The 20,240-nt window shown below is 39.0% G+C and overlaps 1 protein-coding gene across 5 annotated transcripts in view; it reads left to right on the top strand.

Annotated features, from left to right (window-relative positions):
* Window positions 1-20,240, top strand: part of SLCO1C1 (solute carrier organic anion transporter family member 1C1) — a 74,706-nt gene that overhangs the window by 25,567 nt on the left and 28,899 nt on the right. For all 5 annotated transcript variants that reach the window (XM_019452143.2, XM_019452145.2, XM_019452144.2 and 2 more), the window contains one exon: window positions 14,320-14,441. In XM_019452143.2, the coding sequence (XP_019307688.1) occupies window positions 14,320-14,441 (122 nt within the window). The remainder of the gene's footprint in view (window positions 1-14,319; window positions 14,442-20,240) is intronic.

Below are 20,240 nucleotides of genomic sequence, written 5' to 3'. Positions count from 1 at the left end.
TGCAGATTGCTGCTTGGAAAAATAACTCTGGTGAGGGAAATGTGGGAGTAGGAAGACTATTTAGATGGCTACTGTAGAACTTCATGTCTCTGAATCAAGATTGTTTCAGAGTCTGAATCCAGGTCAGGAACTAAAATCCCTGGTTTAAAAGCATTTAAACCACTGGTCACCTGTGAAATTACTTCTCTGCCTCCTTATCCAACAGAACCTAAATTGTACAGACTACATGGATACCCCTACTTTACCACCAAAAATACTGAAATTTGAAAAGGTTAATTGATTTTTCTAGAGTGTCATATCTAGTAATTAGTGGCAAAGGAGACACTTGCATAAATTACATTTATTCAAAATCTAAATAATTGTTATGCTAAACAGTTTCATTTTGATAGAATGAATTAGGAAAGCTCAAATAATTTAAAATTTTTTTTATTTTTTTTTTAATATATGAAATTTATTGTCAAATTGGTTTCCATACAACACCCAGTGCTCATCCCAAAAGGTGCCCTCCTCAGTACCCATCACCCACCCTCCCCTCCCTCCCACCCCCCATCAACCCTCAGTTTGTTCTCAGTTTTTAAGTCTCTTATGCTTTGGCTCTCTCCCACTCTAACCTCTTTTTTTTTTTTTTTTTCCTTCCCCTCCCCCATGTGTTTCTGTTAAGTTTCTCAGGATCCACATAAGAGTGAAACCATATGGTATCTGTCTTTCTCTGTATGGCTTATTTCACTTAGCATCACAATCTCCAGTTCCATCCACGTTGCTACAAAAGGCCATATTTCATTCTTTCTCATTGCCACGTAGTATTCCATTGTGTATATAAACCACAATTTCTTTATCCATTCATCAGTTGATGGACATTTAGGCTCTTTCCATAATTTGGCTATTGTTGAGAGTGCTGCTATAAACATTGGGGTACAAGTGCCCCTATGCATCGGTACTCCTGTATCCCTTGGATAAATTCCTAGCAGTGCTACTGCTGGGTCATAGGGTAGGTCTATTTTTAATTTTCCGAGGAACCTCCACACTGCTTTCCAGAGCGGCTGCACCAATTTGCATTCCCACCAACAGTGCAAGAGGGTTCCCGTTTCTCCACATCCTCTCCAGCATCTATAGTCTTCTGATTTGTTCATTTTGGCCACTCTGACTGGCGTGAGGTAAAATCTGAGTGTGGTTTTGATTTGTATTTCCCTGATAAGGAGCGACGTTGAACATCTTTTCATGTGCCTGTTGGCCATCCGGATGTCTTCTTTAGAGAAGTGTCTATTCATGTTTTCTGCCCATTTCTTCACTGGGTTATTTGTTTTTCGGGTGTGGAGTTTGGTGAGCTCTTTATAGATTTTGGATACTAGCCCTTTGTCCGATATGTCATTTGCAAATATCTTTTCCCATTCCATTGGTTGCCTTTCAGTTTTGTTGGTTGTTTCCTTTGCTGTGCAGAAGTTTTTTATCTTCATAAGGTCCCAGTAATTCACTTTTGCTTTTAATTCCCTTGCCTTTGGGAATGTGTCGAGTAAGAGATTGCTACGGCTGAGGTCAGAGAGGTCTTTTCCTGCTTTCTCCTCTAAGGTTTTGATGGTTTCCTGTCTCACATTCAGGTCCTTTATCCATTTTGAGTTTATTTTTGTGAATGGTGTGAGAAAGTGGCCTAGTTTCAACCTTCTGCATGTTGCTGTCCAGTTCTCCCAGCACCATTTGTTAAAGAGACTGTCTTTTTTCCATTGGATGTTCTTTCCTGCTTTGTCAAAGATGAGTTGGCCATACGTTTGTGGGTCTAGTTCTGGGGTTTCTATTCTATTCCATTGGTCTAGGTGTCTGTTTTTGTGCCAATACCATGCTGTCTTGATGATGACAGCTTTGTAGTAGAGGCTAAAGTCTGGGATTGTGATGCCTCCTGCTTTGGTCTTCTTCTTCAAAATTACTTTGGCTATTCGGGGCCTTTTGTGGTTCCATATGAATTTTAGGATTGCTTGTTCTAGTTTCAAGAAGAATGCTGGTGCAATTTTGATTGGGATTGCATTGAATGTGTAGATAGCTTTGGGTAGTATTGACATTTTGACAATATTTATTCTTCCAATCCATGAGCAGGGAATGTCTTTCCATTTCTTTAAATCTTCTTCAATTACCTGCATAAGCTTTCTATAGTTTTCAGCATACAGATCTTGTACATCTTTGGTTAGATTTATTGCTAGGTATTTTATGCTTCTTGGTGCAATTGTGAATGGGATCAGTTTCTTCATTTGTCTTTCTGTTGCTTCATTGTTAGTGTATAAGAATGCAACTGATTTCTGTACATTGATTTTGTATCCTGCAACTTTGCTGAATTCATGTATCAGTTCTAGCAGACTTTTGGTGGAGTCTATCGGATTTTCCATGTATAATATCATGTCATCTGCAAAAAGCGAAAGCTTGACTTCATCTTTGCCAATTTTGTTGCCTTTGATTTCCTTTTGTTGTCTGATTGCTGATGCTAGAACTTCCAGCACTATGTTAAACAACAGCAGTGAGAGTGGGCATTCCTGTCGTGTTCCTGATCTCAGGGAAAAAGCTCTCAGTTTTTCCCCGTTGAGGATGATGTTAGCTGTGGGCTTTTCATAAATGGCCTTTATGATCTTTAAGTATGTTCCTTCTATCCCGACTTTCTCAAGGGTTTTTATTAAGAAAGGGTGCTGGATTTTGTCAAAGGCCTTTTCTGCATCGATTGACAGGATCATATGGTTCTTCTCTTTTTTTTTGTTAATGTGATGTATCACGTTGATCGATTTGCGAATGTTGAACCAGCCCTGCATCCCAGGAATGAATCCCACTTGATCATGGTGAATAATTCTTTTTATATGCCGTTGAATTCGATTTGCTAGTATCTTATTGAGAATTTTTGCATCCATATTCATCAGGGATATTGGCCTGTAGTTCTCTTTTTACTGGGTCTCTGTCTGGTTTAGGAATCAAAGTAATACTGGCTTCATAGAATGAGTCTGGAAGTTTTCCTTCCCTTTCTATTTCTTGGAATAGCTTGAGAAGTATAGGTATTATCTCTGCTTTAAACGTCTGGTAGAACTCCCCTGGGAAGCCATCTGGTCCTGGACTCTTATTTGTTGGGAGATTTTTGATAACCGATTCAATTTCTTCGCTGGTTATGGGTCTGTTCAAGCTTTCTATTTCCTCCTGATTGAGTTTTGGAAGGTGTGGGTGTTTAGGAATTTGTCCATTTCTTCCAGGTTGTCCAATTTGTTGGCATATAATTTTTCATAGTATTCCCTGATAATTGCTTGTATCTCTGAGGGATTGGTTGTAATAATTCCATTTTCATTCATGATTTTATCTGTTTGGGTCATCTCCCTTTTCTTTTTGAGAAGCCTGGCTAGAGGTTTGTCAATTTTGTTTATTTTTTCAAAAAACCAACTCTTGGTTTCGTTGATCTGCTCTACAGTTTTTTTAGATTCTATATTGTTTATTTCTGCTCTGATCTTTATTATTTCTCTTCTTCTGCTGGGTTTAGGCTGCCTTTGCTGTTCTGCTTCTATTTCCTTTAGGTGTGCTGTTAGATTTTGTATTTGGGATTTTTCTTGTTTCTTGAGATAGGCCTGGATTGCAATGTATTTTCCTCTCAGGACTGCCTTCGCTGCGTCCCAAAGCGTTTGGATTGTTGTATTTTCATTTTCGTTTGTTTCCATATATTTTTTAATTTCTTCTCTAATTGCCTGGTTGACCCACTCATTCGTTAGTAGGGTGTTCTTTGCCTCCATGCTTTTGGAGGTTTTCCAGACTTTTTCCTGTGGTTGATTTCAAGCTTCATAGCATTGTGGTCTGAAAGTATGCATGGTATAATGTCAATTCTTGTATACTTATGAAGGGCTGTTTTGTGACCCAGTATATGATCCATCTTGGAGAATGTTCCATGTGCACTCGAGAAGAAAGTATATTCTGTTGCTTTGGGATTCAGAGTTCTAAATATATCTGTCAAGTCCATCTGATCCAATGTATCATTCAGGGCCCTTGTTTCTTTATTGACCATGTGTCTAGATGATCTATCCATTTCTGTAAGTGGGGTGTTAAAGTCCCCTGCAATTACCACATTCTTATCAGTAAGGTCGCTTATGTTTATGAGTAATTGTTTTATATATTTGGGGGCTCCGGTATTCGGCGCATAGACATTTATAATTGTTAGCTCTTCCTAATGGATAGACCCTGTAATTATTATATAATGCCCTTCTTCATCTCTTGTTACAGCCTTTAATTTAAAGTCTAGTTTGTCTGATATAAGTATGGCTACTCCAGCTTTCTTTTGGCTTCCAGTAGCATGATAAATAGTTCTCCATCCCCTCACTCTCAATCTAAAGGTGTCCTCAGATCTAAAATGAGTCTCTTGTAGACAGCAAATAGATGGGTCTTGTTTTTTTATCCATTCTGATACCCTATGTCTTTTGGTTGGCGCATTTAATCCATTTACATTCAGTGTTATTATAGAAAGATACGGGTTTAGAGTCATTGTGATGTTTGTATGTTTTATGCTTGTAGTGATGTCTCTGGTACTTTGTCTCACAGGATCCCCCTTAGGATCTCTTGTAGGGCTGGTTTCGTGGTGACAAATTCCTTCAGTTTTTGTTTGTTTGAGAAGACCTTTATCTCTCCTTCTATTCTAAATGACAGACTTGCTGAATAAGGGATTCTCGGCTGCATATTTTTTCTGTTTAGCACACTGAAGATCTCGTGCCAATCCTTTCTGGCCTGCCAAGTTTCAAAAGAGAGATCAGTCACGAGTCTTATAGGTCTCCCTTTATATGTGAGGGCACGTTTATCCCTTGCTGCTTTCAGAATTTTCTCTTTATCCTTGTATTTTGCCAGTTTCACTATGATATGTCGTGCAGAAGATCGATTCAAGTTACGTCTGAAGGGAGTTCTCTGTGCCTCTTGGATTTCAGTGCCTTTTTCCTTCCCCAGTTCAGGGAAGTTCTCAGCTATAATTTCTTCAAGTACCCCTTCAGCACCTTTCCCTCTCTCTTCCTCCTCTGGGATACCAATTATGTGTATATTATTTCTTTTTAGTGTATCACTTAGTTCTCTAATTTTCCCCTCATACTCCTGGATTTTTTTTATCTCTCTTTCTCTCAGCTTCCTCTTTTTCCATAACTTTATCTTCTAGTTCACCTATTCTCTCCTCTGCCTCTTCAAGCCGAGCTGTCGTCGTTTCCATTTTGTTTTGCATTTTGTTTAAAGCGCTTTTCATCTCCTCGTGACTGTTCCTTAGTCCCTTGATCTCTGTGGCAAGAAATTCTCTGCTGTCCTCTATACTGTTTTCAAGCCCAGAGATTAATTTTATGACTATTATTCTAAATTCACTTTCTGTTATATTATTTAAATCCTTTTTGATCAGTTCATTAGCTGTTGTTATTTCCTGGATATTCTTCTGAGGGGAATTCTTCTGTTTGGTCATTTTGGATAGTCCCTGGAGTGGTGAGGTCCTGCAGGGCACTTCCCCTGTGCTGTGGTGTATAACTGGAGTTGGTGGGCGGGGCCGCAGTCCGACCTGATGTCTGTCCCCAGCCCACTGCTGGGGCCACAGTCAGACTGGTGTGTGCCTTCTCTTCCCCTCTCCTAGGGGCGGGATTCACTGTGGGGTGGCGTGGCCCGTCTGAGCTACTTGCACACTGCCAGGCTTGTGGTGCTGGGGATCTGGTGTATTAACTGGGGTGGGTAGGCAAGGTGCACGGGGGCAGGAGGTGCAGGCTTAGCTCACTTCTCCTTAGGTGATCCACTTCAGGAGGGGCCCTGTGGCAGCGAGGGAGTCAGATCCGCTGTCGGAGGTTTGGCTCCGCAGGAGCACAGAGTTGGGTATTTGCGTGGAGGGAGCAAGTTCCCTGGCAGGAACTGGTTCCCTTTGGGATTTTGGCTGGGGGATGGGCGGGGTAGATGGCGCTGGGGAGCGCCTTTGTTCCCCACCAAACTGAGCTCTGTCGTCCGGGGGCTCAGCAGCTCTCCCTCCCTTTGTCCTCCAGCCTTCCCGCTTTCGGAGCAGAGCTGTTAACTTATGACCTCCCAGACGCTAAGTCGCGCTTGCTGTCAGAACACAGTCTGTCAGGCCCCTCCGCTTTTGCCAGCCAGACTAGGGGGCTCTGCTTGACCAGCGAGCCGCCCCTCCGCCCCGGCTCCCTCCCACCAGTCTGTGGAGCGCGCATCGCCTGGCCGCCCTTTCTACCCTCTTCCGTGGGCCCAGCGTCCTCCTATGCCACCATCTTCCCTCTCTCTCTAATTTAAAATTTTAAAAATTCTACATAATCATGATTGACATTAATTTTAAGAGCTCTAAGGCACTATAACAGCCCATGGTACCTCTGCAATTATTAAAGAAAGAAAATTATATTTATCATTATTTTAATGCTGAATGTTCTCTTGGGTAGCTGAGAATTGACAAATAGTTATCCTCATTAAGTGGTTTTTAAACTATTTTGCCCAGAGAACCATATGATAAAAGTAACAACTCTGAACTTCTTTCCTTAAATACTAACATACATACAAAAATGTTGTTACTTTTTCTGTAAGGTTCATGGACCTAGCGAGGTATAGATTATGCAAAACTGATATAAGGTGACCCATCTATCAGTCTATATATTTTAATACCTCAATACATGTTTTACTTACATGGCTGAGTAGGTTGTTATTACTAATATTATAAATACATTACTCTGATTCCTAGTCTTTAGTCATATGGTACCTGAACAAAAAGAGAACCATGATGACGTTGAGAAAAAGATAATGTTGTGATGTCCTTTTATCAGGTACCTCTTTTTGGAGAGTGCAGTGGACAGAGAAATTGTCTCATGAAGGATAATTTGAGAGGGAGCATGGCTGGGGAACTGAAGATAGAATTATCACAGTGTTTCCATTCAGCCTTGGCTCTTCAATCCAGCTGCCATTGTAACCATACATCAGAGGAAAGAATGGCATTAGAAATAACTTTGAGCCCTAACAATAAACTCTAGAGAAAAGTGATACCATCCAGATAAACAGTTCAAAATCCCCTTATATCAGGGGAGAGGAATATGGCAGCAAAATAGGCAGACCCTAGGCTCACCTCATCCCATGAACACAGCTACTATCAAATCCTCCTAAATACCCCAGAAACCAACTTGAAGACTGACAGAACAAACTCCACAGCTAACGGGAGAGAAGAGGCCACATCGAAGAAGGTAGGAAATGCAGATTTGGTATAGGGGAGAAATAGGTCACAGGTGCTGCAGAAGGGAGGGTGCTGTGGTCACAGAGAAGGGCACGAGAGAGAAGAGCACACAGGGGAATGCACAAGGAGAAAGTTTCTCTAAAGTTACTGACTTGGAAAACAAGAGGGGTTGAATTTCATGTGTTCTTGCAACCAGCAGGGCATAAAGTTTAGAGTTTAAATGTCAGCAGACCTGGTGGATAGAGCCCAGAGGGCACTGTGCTGGTCCTAGAGATAAGGCAGACAAACAAGCCAGGGGCATACAGCATGGAGACAGCAATCTGAAGAGTACCTGAAGCACACAGGGGTGAGATTATTTGCTCTTCTTGGTCATCTTGAAGCATATTCCAGCGAGACCGCATTCACAGAGATGCCTCTTGGAACAAAGGAGCTGGTACCATTCCCCTTCCCCACTGTTCCTCAGCATAAGCACAGAGCCATCTGCTGGAAGCAGCACAGCACCAACACTAACTTCCTAACTTGCTTATACCAAGCCCCACACCCCTGTGCTCTGGCAGGACTGCTCTTCTCTGTCAAGCTTCCATCAGTTCCAGTGCAGCAGGCTCCATCCTCTGAAGATGAGCATAAACCTCTGCCCATACCATGTCTCCCAACCAGAGTTCTCCAGGGCCTTGGCTCTGGTGGAAGTGGTATCATGTCTCATTTCATGACCAAACCAAGCACATCTAATTAAAACTCACCACATTCAGGCCAGGGAGCAAACACTGCCCGCAGCAGACAACAAAAGCCTCTGAGGACAACCGGCCTGAAGGATAGATCAGCTAAAACAAAACAGCAAAGCGCATGCAGCACATACCTGAGACACCCCCTGAAGCACCAGGCCCTGGACACTTCATGACCTCTTCATAAAGTCATTACTTTCAGGCATAGGAGACATAGTTGGCTTTTCTAACACAGAGAAGAAGGCAGAGACTTAGGCAAAATGCAAAGATGGAGGAATTTATCCCAAATGAGAGCACAAGATAAGGCCATAGCCAGAGATCTAGGTGAAACAGTTTTAAGTAACACACCTGATAGAGAATGACAGTAGAAGAAATCAGTGAGACCCTTACTACAGAGATAACAGAGTTGAAAAAGAATCAAAAATGAAGAGTGCGATAAACAAGATTGGAAACATGCTTGATGAAATAATCAGCATTCTGGAAGAAGCCGAGGAATGAATTAGTGACCTAGAAAGCAAAATAATGGAAAATAATGAGACTAAACAAAAGAGAGAAAGAATTATGGAACACGAGAATAGATATAGGGAACTCAGTATCTCCATCAAATGTAAAAACATTCATATTGTAGGAGTCCTAGAAGAAGAGAGAGAAAAGGGTGCAGAAAATTTGAGGAAAATAATAGCTGAAATCTAGGGAAAGAAACAGACATCCAGATCCAGGAGGCACAGAGAACTCCCAACAAAATCAACAAAAGCAGGCCAAAAATCAGACATATTGTAATTAAATTTGCAAAATACAGTGATAAAGAAACTAAAAGCAGAAAGTCAAAATAAGTCCTTAACTTATACAGGAAGACCCCGTAAGGCTAGTTGCAAATTTCTCAACAGAAACTTGGCAAGCTAGAAGGGAGCAGCATGATATATTCAAAGTGCTGGAATGGGGAAGACTGCAACCAAGAATACTCTGTTCAGCAAGGTTATCATTCAGAATAGAAGGAGAGATAAAGAGTTTCCCACACAAACGAAAACTAAAGGAGTTTGTGACCACTAAACCAGCCCTGCAAGAAATATTAAAGGGTACTCCTTGAATGCAAAGGAGAGACCAAATGTGACAAAGACAAGATCAGAAAAATCTGCAGAAACAATGACAAAACAAATAATAAAATGGCAGTAAATACATATCTATCAATAATTACTCTGAATATAAATGGACTAACCAATAAAAGACATAGGGTGTCAGAATGTATAAAAAAAAAAAAAAACCAAAAAAAAAAAAACACAAGACCTATCTGTGTGCTGCCTACAAGAGACTCATTTTAGACCTAAAGACACCTGCAGATTGAAAGTGAGGGAATGGAGAAACATTTAACATGCAAATGGATTTGACATACAAGTCAAAAGCCAGAGTAGGAATACTTATATCCGACAAACTGGACTTTAAAACAAAGACTGTAACAAGACACAAAGAAGGGCACTGTCTCATAATAAAGGTGACAATCCAACAAGATCTAACAATTGTTAAGTATTTATGCAACCAATATTGGAGCACCCAAATATATAAAATAAATAATAACAAAAATAAAGGAACTAATTGATAATAATACAATAAGAGTAAGGAACTTTAACACCCCACTTACATCAATGGGCAGATCATCTAAGCAGAAAATCAACAAGGAAAAAATGGCTTTGAATGGCACGCTGAACCAGATGGACTTAGATATATTTAGAACATCTCATCCTAAAAGAGCAGAATACACATTATTTTCAAGTGTACTTGGTACATTCTCCAGAATAGATCTCATATTAGGTCACAAGTCAGATCTCAACAAGTACAAAGGATTAAAATCATACCATGCACCTTTTCTGACCATAACACTATGAAAGTAAAAGCCAACCACTAGAGAAAATTTGAAAAGACCACAAATAGATGAAGGTTAAATGGCATGCTAGTAAACAATGAATGAGTCAACCAGGAAACTAAAAAAGAAATAAAAATACATGGAAAAAAATGAAAATGAAAACATGACGGTCCAAAACGTTTGGATGCAGCAAAACATTTTTTTTTAATTTTTTAATGTTTGTTTATATTTGAGAGAGAAACAGAGTGCAAGTGGGGAAGGAGCAGAGAGTGAGGGAGACACAGAATCTGAAGCAGGCTCTAGGCTCTGAGCTGTCTGCACAGAACCCGAAGCTGGACTCAAACTCATGAACTGTGAGATCATGACATGTGAAATCATGCCATGAGCCAAAGTCAGATGCTTAACCGACTAAGCCACCCAGGCACCCCACAGCAAAAGCTATTCTAAGAGGGAAGTATATAGTGATACAGACCTACTTCAAGAAGCAAGAAAAATCTCAACAACCTAACCTTATACCTAAAGCTAGAAAAAAAGAACAACAAATGAAATCTAAAGCCATCAGAAGGAGGGAAGTAAATATTAGAGCAGAAATAAATGATACAGAAACTAAAGAAAAAAAAAAGCAAAAAAACAAAAAAACAAAAAACAAAACAACAAACAATAGAACCAGATCAATTAAAACAGGAACTGTTTCTTTGAAAATATTAATAAAATTGATAAACCTTTAGCCAGACTTATCAAAAAGAAAAGAGAAAGATCCCAAATAAATAATCACAAATGCGAGAGGATAAATAACAAATAACACCAGAGAAATATAAACAATTATAAGAGAATATTATAAAAACTATATGCCAACAAATTGGACAACCTAGAAGAAATGGATAAATTCCTAGAAACATATAAACTACCAAAACTGAAACCGGAAGAAATAGAAAACTTGAATAGACCTATAATCAGCAAAGATATTGAATCAGTAATCAAAAACCTCTCCCAAAACAAAAGTCCAGATGCCTTCACAGGGGAGTTCTACCAAACATTTAAAGAAGAGCTAATATCTATTCTTCTCAAACTATTCCAAAAAACAGAAAAGGAAGGGAAACTTCCAAATTCACTCTATGAGACCAACATTACCCTGATACCAAAACCAGATAAAGAGTCCACTAATAAAGAGAACTATAGGCCAATACCTCATGTACATAGATACAAAAGTTCTCAAGAAAATACTAGCAAACCAAATCCAACAATACATTAAAAAAATCATTCACCACGATGAAGTAGGGTCAAAGGTGGTTCAATATTCATAAATCAATATTCATAAATCAATAAATGTGATATACCACATTAATAAAAGGAAGGATAAGAGCCATATGATTATTACAATAGATGCAAAAAAAGCATTTGAAAAAGTACAAATCTATTCATAAAAATTTTTTTTCAACAAAGTAGATTTGGAGGGAACAAACCTCAACGTAATAAAGGCCATATGTGAAAAACCCACAGCTAATATCCTCAATGGGAAAAAAACTGAGAGCTTTTCCTCTATGGTCAGGAACAAAACAGGAATGTCCTCTGTCACCAGTTTTATTCAATATGATACTGGAACTCCTAGCCACAGCAATCAGACAACAAAAAGAAAAGGTATCCAAATCAGCAGGGAAGAAGTCAAATTTTCACTATCTGCTGGTGACATGATACTCTATATAGAAAATCTGAAAGACTCCCCCAAAAAAAAAAAAAACCTGTGAGAACTGATAAATTCACCAAAGTCACAGGAGACAAAATCAATGTACAGAAATATTTTGCATTTCTATACACCAATGAAGAAGCAACGGAAAGAGAAATTAAGGAATCAGTCCCATTTACAACTACATCAAACCCAATAAGATACCTAGGAATAAACCTAAACAAAGAGATCTGTACTCTAAAAACTATAAAACTCAGGAAAGAAATTGAAGATGACACAAAGAAATAGACATTCCATGCTCATCGATTGGAATGTCTATATTACCCAAAACAATCTGCAGATTTAATGCAATCTTTATCAAAATACCAACAGCAGTTTTCACAGATCTAGAACAAAGAATCCTAAAATTTGTGTGGAACCACAAAAGACTCCAAATATCGAAAACCATCTTGAAAAAGCAAAGCAAAGCTGGAGGAATCACAGTTCTGGGCTTCATGTTATATTACAAAGCTGTAGCAATTATGACAGTATGGAACTAGCACAAAAACAGACACATAGGTCAATGAAGCAGAATAGAAAACCCATAAATGAACCCACAACTATATGGTCAACCAATCTTTGACAAAGAAGGAAAGAATATCCAATGGGAAAAAAAGTCTCTTCAATAAATGGTGTTGGGAAAACTGTACAGCAATATGCAAAAGAAAGAAACCAGACCACTTTCTCACACCATACCCAAAAGTCAAAATGGATTAAAAACCTAAATGTGAGACCTTAAACCAGAAAAATCCTAGAGGAGAACCCAAGCAGTAAACAATTTGGTATCAGAAGTACCAAGTTCTGGGACACCTGGGTGGCTCAGTCGGGTAAGCATCCGACTTTGGCTCAGGTCATTGTCTCACCTCTCCTGAGTTCAAGCCCTGAATCGGGGTCTGCGCTGACAGCTCAAAGCCTGTAGCCTGCTTCAGATTCTGTGACTCCTTCTCTCTATGCCCCTCCCCTGCTCTCTCTCTCTCTCTCAAAAATAAATAGACATTTTTTAAAAAGTACCAACTTGTTTCTAGATATGTCTCTTGAAGCAAGGGAAACAAAAGTAAAAATAAACTATTGATATTTCAGCAAAATAAAAAGCTTCTGCACAGTGAAGGAACCAATCAACAAAATTAAAAGGCAGCCTATAGGATGGAAAAAGATATTTGCAAATGGCATATCTGATAAAGGGTTAGTACCTAAAATCTCTAAAGAACCTATAAAACTCAACACTCCAAAATAAATAATCCAATTAAAAATTTAAAAATCCAATAAAAAAGACATGAAGAGACATTTTCCCAAAGAAGACATCCGGATGACCAATAGTCTTATGAAAAGATGCTTAATACCACTTATTATCAGGGAAATGCAAATCAAAACTACAGTGAGATATCACCTCACACCTGTCACAATGGCTAAAATCAACAACCCAAGAAACAACAGGTGTTGGCAAGGATGTGAAGAAAGGGGAACCCTCTTGCACTGTTGGTGGCAGTGCAAAGTAGTGCAGCCACTGTGGAAAACTGTATGAAGTTTCCTCAAAAAGTTAAAAAGAGAACTACCTTATGATCCAGCAGTTGCACCACTAGGTATTTACCCAAAGAATACAAAAATACTTATGTAAAAGGATACATGCACCCTGATGTTCATAACAACATTATCCATAATAGCCAAATTAAGGAAACAGCCCAAGTGTCTGTTGACAGATGGATAAGGAATAAGTGCCATATGTTATTATTATATAATATTATATAATATATATGACATATATTTTTGGTGGAATATTTTTCAGTCATAAAAAAAAGAATGAAATCTTGCCATTTACAATGACATGGATGGAGCTAGAGAGTATTATCCTAAGTGAAATAACTCAGAGAAAGAAATACCACATGCTTTCATTCACATGGAATTTAAAAAGCAAAACAGATGAGCAAAAGAGGAGAGAGAGAGAGAGGCCAAGAAACAGACTCTTAACTATTAAGAACAAACTGATAGATACCAGAAAGGAGGTGGGTAGGGGAATGAGTTAAATAGGTGATTGGGATTAAGGAGTGCACTTGTCATGATAAGCATCAGGTATTGTATGGAAGTGTTGAGTCACTATATTGTATACCTGTAACTAATATTACACTAGATGTTAACTAACTTGAATTTTAAAAGCTTTTTTAAATTTTTTTATGTTTATTCATTTTTGAAAGAGAGAGCACAAGCAGGGGTGGGGCAGATAGAGAGGGGGACACAGAATCTGAAGCACGCTCCAGGGTCTGAGCTGTGAGCACAGAGCCCGACGCAGGGCTTGAACTCATGAACCACGAGATCATGACCTGAGCCAAAGTTGGATGCTCAACCGACTGAACCACCCAGGCACCCCTGGAATTTAAAAAGTTAAAAAAAAACCCACACATCATCATTGATTCTCTAGAATCAGCAATGCAGTTGTTCTACTAAATTTACAACTCTAAATATAGCATGCAATACCATAGTTTTTAAATTATTGCTTTTCCTCTGACTTGGAGATAGTCATGATTTTATCAAACATTGGATATTTTTTCACCAGGGGAATAGGTGATTTATAGTCATTATTTTTACATTAAAATGAACCCTTATGAATAATTCTTTTACTTTCTTTTACTACACTAACTGGTTGAGATATGGTGTAATACCTGTAAATGAGACTTTCTGGTTATCTCTTCAGGACATCTGCTGTTAAATGCTGGTTTGGTTTAGTGATTCAGACTCAAGGGTAGTTGCAAACTCAAACAGGTTCCATAATAAGTCATGTAGTGTACATTTAATATTTTTAGTATGATGTTAAATGAGTCTATAGTGAAGAAAACATTCTTTTTTACAGGTACAGATATGAAAAGTATTCTTTCTCTAATTCCACTCTGAGCATCTCTCCATGTCTCCTGGAGTCAGACAATCAACTACCTATCTCAATTATGGAAAAATCACAATCCAAAAGAAGTGATGGTAAGATGATTTTGTTTACTTGACTAAGATAGCTTTTTATAAAGACTTTATATTGCTTTAGTATGGACAAAAAATTTATGTGATGTTTTTCTCTTAAAAGCTTTACTACTTAAATTGAGATACTATAGTGCCATAAAAATTCGTAGAATATAAAGCAGTATATGATGAGATCTGAAGAAAATATGGAAAGAGCATTAATTGCTGGCGACTGGGAAAAGCTTCCCATGGTTCCAAATAAGGTGGGCCATGAATTAGGATAAAACTAGTTTAGCACATATTAATCTCAGTCCACTGTTCAGATATGAAAGAAATATATTCTTCCCCAGATCTCAATTTAACTTCTGTGTTCAGCCCCTTTCCATCAGAATGGGAAAAATTTAAATTTTTTTTAACGTTTTTATTTATTTTTGAGATAGAGACAGAGCGTGAACAGGGGAGGGGCAGAGAGAGAGGGAGACACAGAATCCGAAACAGGCTCCAGGCTCTGAGCAGTCAGCACAGAGCCCGACGCGGGGCTCGAACTCACGGACCGTGAGATCATGACCTGAGCCGAAGTCGGACGCTTAACCGACCAAGCCACCCAGGCGCCCCCAGAATGGGAAAAATTGAATCTCATTCAATTTGTCCCTAACCTTACCTTTTTCCCCAGGGGTTGCTTATATTCTAGGGAGCTTACATAATAGCAAAGGGGGAAGTTGTGGGAGGGGCCTCTTGGTGTTATTGGTCCCTTGTCAACTTAGGTATGTAAAATCCCTCTGGCCACAATATTTGGTCATACATGTCACTTTAGGGCCATCCCATGTCTACCTTTATGTCCTTTTTTAGCACAGAAGCTCTTCCTGATGCAGATGTGACAATCTTGGAAACTTGGGAATAATTGTTTTCCACACAACACAGGATGCAAGGAATTTTGTCAGGATGTCTAGAATTCCATATGGCTGATGCACATTGCATAGCAATGCTTTGTGTGAGCACCCTTGGGAACATGGAAATCATCTCTTAGAAAGCTTTTAAGGAGCCAAAAGCAGGACGCTTAGCCACACTGTTCTACATATGTAGCCATCTTGTCTTTTGGGTTTTGCTACCTCCCTGGCTCTACCATGGTGGCCCAGGTTCTTCTTGCTAGGGAGTCCACAAATCTCCCCTCAGGTGTTTGCTATGTCTCCGAGATGAGCTCAAATGCCCTCTCTCCACTGCCCTTGAGCATTGACATGCTCGACGCTTCCTCCTCACCACTCCCACCCCACTCCCTGCTCCTAGCCTACAGATTGCTGTATAGGCAGTGTGGAAGCTCCTCTTTTCTATACCTGCTAGTCATGCAAATCTTTTATCTGTACCATAAAACCTTTTCTTTCCCCAAAATCGTCATCAGTGCTTTCTTTTGAGATGTCTTTTTTCCTGAGCAATGAACTCCAGAGGTCTGGATGAAGGGAAGGGCCAGAGGATTAATAGAAATATGAGGCAGGGAGGTAGGGAAGATGTGAACATGTAACAAGTGTACCCCATCCTGCTGTACGAAAAGAAGAAGAAAAGCCCCCTGGAAGAAGAGAAGAGTGTGAAAGGAGGGTTTGGACTTTCACTTCCACATAATGTACAGTTATTGAAGATATTTTGTTTTTGACAGGAAAGATAGGATGTAGATGGCAATACAGCTAATCACGAAATATTTAAACCTTTAGTGTTAAGAAGAGAAACATAGCATCTAGAGGTGGGAATTAAAATTTTTTTTAATATGGGGTGCCTGGGTACCTCAGTCAGTTAAGCATCCAACTCTTGATCTCCGTTCAGGTCATGATCTCATGGTCATGGGATTGAGCCCCAGGTTAGGCTTTGCAGTGATAGCATGGAGCCTGCTTGGGATCCTCCCTCTCCATCCCCTTTCTCTCTCTCTCTCTCTCTAAATAAATAAATAAATAAACTTTAAAAATGTTTTTAATGTAGAGACAGGTTTTAGACAGGTATACAGCATAAGACCCACAATCTTTTTCTTTGCTTTAAATGAGGTCCTGCTCCCTTAAAGTCATAGATCTGTATAAACGTCAGATATAGTGGACACAAAGTTTATCCTAAAAATTATAGTAGGGTGATAATAGGACTCTTGTCAAAAATGCTCCACCTACAACCCCCATTCCCACTACACTGGAGAGCTGAGATGTCCAAAAAAACTCTGCAACAGTGGAAATGTTCTATATCTATGCTGCCTAATGTAGCAGCCACTAGCACATGTGACTGTTGACTTCTGTAGTATAGCTAGTGTGACTGAGGACTGAATTTTTACTTTTATGTAACTTTAATTAATTTACTATTCAGTAGCCACATGTGTTGTGTAGTTACCATATTGGAAAACACAGATCTAAGCTATCTTCACCTGTCTACAAGATTTCCCTACCCTTGTGTGATCTTGGGATCACACAAATGTCAGGGGTAGAATTGACATTAGAATCAATTTTTTGGAAAAGGAATTCCTGTTATATTTTGGGGAGTGAAATGGAAATCTAGAAAATATAAGTGAAAAATGCATGGTCACTTGGCTACATTTCTAGAAGAGGCAGAATTAGAAGGAACATGACTACACAATAGTCTTGTCTGTTACGCAGTCTGATTCATCTACCCAAAAGGATTCATCCCTCAGAACTACAGGCCAATATCCCTGATGAATATGGATGCAAAAATTCTCAATAAGATACTAGCAAATCGAATTCAACAGCATATAAAAAGAATTATTCACCATGATCAAGTGGGATTCATTCCTGGGATGCAGGGCTGGTTCAACATTCGCAAATCGATCAACGTGATACATCACATTAACAAAAAAAAGAGAAGAACCATATGATCCTGTCAATCGATGCAGAAAAGGCCTTTGACAAAATCCAGCACCCTTTCTTAATAAAAACCCTTGAGAAAGTCGGGATAGAAGGAACATACTTAAAGATCATAAAGGCCATTTATGAAAAGCCCACAGCTAACATCATCCTCAACGGGGAAAAACTGAGAGCTTTTTCCCTGAGATCAGGAACACGACAGGGATGCCCACTGTCACCGCTGCTGTTTAATATAGTGCTGGAAGTTCTAGCATCAGCAATCAGACAACAAAAGGAAATCAAAGGCATCAAAATTGGCAAAGATGAAGTCAAGCTTTCGCTTTTTGCAGATGACATGATATTATACATGGAAAATCCGATAGACTCCACCAAAAGTCTGCTAGAACTGATACATGAATTCAGCAAAGTTGCAGGATACAAAATCAGTGTGCAGAAATCAGTTGCATTCTTATACACTAACAATGAAGCAACAGAAAGACAAATGAAGAAACTGATCCCATTCACAATTGCACCAAGAAGCATAAAATACCTAGGAATAAATCTAACCAAAGATGTAAAAGATCTGTATGCTGAAAACTATAGGAAGCTTATGCAGGTAATTGAAGAAGATATAAAGAAATGGAAAGACATTCCCTGCTCATGGATTGGAAGAATAAATATTGTCAAAATGTCAATACTACCCAAAGCTATCTACACATTCAATGCAATCCCAATCAAAATTGCACCAGCATTCTTCTCGAAACTAGAACAAGCAATCCTAAAATTCATATGGAACCACAAAAGGCCCCGAATAGCCAAAGTAATTTTGAAGAAGAAGACCAAAGCAGGAGGCATCACAATCCCAGACTTTAGCCTCTACTACAAAGCTGTCATCATCAAGACAGCATGGTATTGGCACAAAAACAGACACATAGACCAATGGAATAGAATAGAAACCCCAGAACTAGACCCACAAACGTATGGCCAACTCATCTTTGACAAAGCAGGAAAGAACATCCAATGGAAAAAAGACAGTCTCTTTAACAAATGGTGCTGGGAGAACTGGACAGCAACATGCAGAAGGTTGAAACTAGACCACTTTCTCACACCATTCACAAAAATAAACTCAAAATGGATAAAGGACCTGAATGTGAGACAGGAAACCATCAAAACCTTAGAGGAGAAAGCAGGAAAAGACCTCTCTGACCTCAGCCGTAGCAATCTCTTACTCGGCACATCCCCAAAGGCAAGGGAATTAAAAGCAAAAGTGAATTACTGGGACCTTATGAAGATAAAAAGCTTCTGCACAGCAAAGGAAACAACCAACAAAACTAAAAGGCACCCAACGGAATGGGAAAAGATATTTGCAAATGACACATCGGACAAAGGGCTAGTATCCAAAATCTATAAAGAGCTCATCAAACTCCACACCCGAAAAACAAATAACCCAGTGAAGAAATGGGCAGAAAACATGAATAGACACTTCTCTAAAGAAGACATCCGGATGGCCAACAGGCACATGAAAAGATGTTCAACGTCGCTCCTTATCAGGGAAATACAAATCAAAACCACACTCAGATTTTACCTCACGCCAGTCAGAGTGGCCAAAATGAAGAAATCAGGAGACTATAGATGCTGGAGAGGATGTGGAGAAACAGGAACCCTCTTGCACTGTTGGTGGGAATGCAAATTGGTGCAGCCGCTCTGGAAAGCAGTGTGGAGGTTCCTCAGAAAATTAAAAATAGACCTACCCTATGACCCAGCAATAGCACTGCTAGGAATTTATCCAAGGGATACAGGAGTACTGATGCATAGGGGCACCTGTACCCCAATGTTTATAGCGGCACTCTCAACAATAGCCAAATTATGGAAAGAGCCTAAATGTCCATCAACTGATGAATGGATAAAGAAATTGTGGTTTATATACACAATGGAATACTACGTGGCAATGAGAAAAAATGAAATATGGCCTTTTGTAGCAACATGGATGGAACTGGAGAGTGTGATGCTAAGTGAAATAAGCCATACAGAGAAAGACAGATACCATATGGTTTCACTCTTATGTGGATCCTGAGAAACATAACAGAAACCCATGGGGGAGGGGAAGGAAAAAAAAAAAAAAAAAAAAAGAGGTTAGAGTGGGAGAGAGCCAAAGCATAAGAGACTGTTAAAAACTGAGAACAAACTGAGGGTTGATGGGGGGTGGGAGGGAGGGCAGGGTGGGAGGGAGGGCAGGGTGGGTGATGGGTATTGAGGAGGGCACCTTTTGGGATGAGCACTGGGTGTTGTATGGAAACCAATTTGACAGTAAATTTCATATATTAAAAAATAAAAAAAAAATAATAAAAAAAAAAATAAAAAAAAAAGGATTCATCCCAGTTCCAAATAACCTATATTTTACCTTCAAATTTTACTTAAGGGCTACTAATAAGTATAAATAATTCCTACCTCATATGATTATTAGGAGGAAATAATTTAAAAATGCCTGCAAACCACTTAGCCCAGTGCCTGGCAGAAAGGGAGCACTCACAAGTGGTGATTGTCAGAGATAGATAACATTATCACTTTTATTAAAGTGATCAAACTCTTCAAAATATATTTCACTTGTGATGTGGGGGTAATTCTCCAGCTTTACATGATTATATCAAGACATGACTTCTAAGCATTTTAAAATAGTTAGCTTTGAATGTCTAAGAATACTGCCAAAAGGTTCTTTTTGTTGGAATAGTTATACTACTAAAGTATATAGAGTTTTAAATTTTTATGTGACTTTGTTTCCTAAACCTGATCCCTAAAAATGGTTATTCACTAACAAACGATTGTAATGCTGTCCAAAGTTGAAGTATCACCCATATAAAAATTTAAATTTCAGATAAAACTTGGTCAGCAATAAAATTACAAGGGATTTCTGTTGAAAAATAGAAAAGTTTAAAGATTAAGGCGAGAAATGCCTTTGTTCAAAATTTTGTGTTTTTTCCCAGACAGGATAGTGAATGTT

Source organism: Panthera pardus, unplaced genomic scaffold (assembly GCF_024362965.1).
Source record: "Panthera pardus isolate Hobbes unplaced genomic scaffold, ASM2436296v1 HiC_scaffold_6, whole genome shotgun sequence".
In the NCBI taxonomy this organism is placed as follows: Eukaryota; Metazoa; Chordata; class Mammalia; order Carnivora; family Felidae; genus Panthera; species Panthera pardus.
This window is presented reverse-complemented; position numbering and strand designations above follow the sequence as displayed.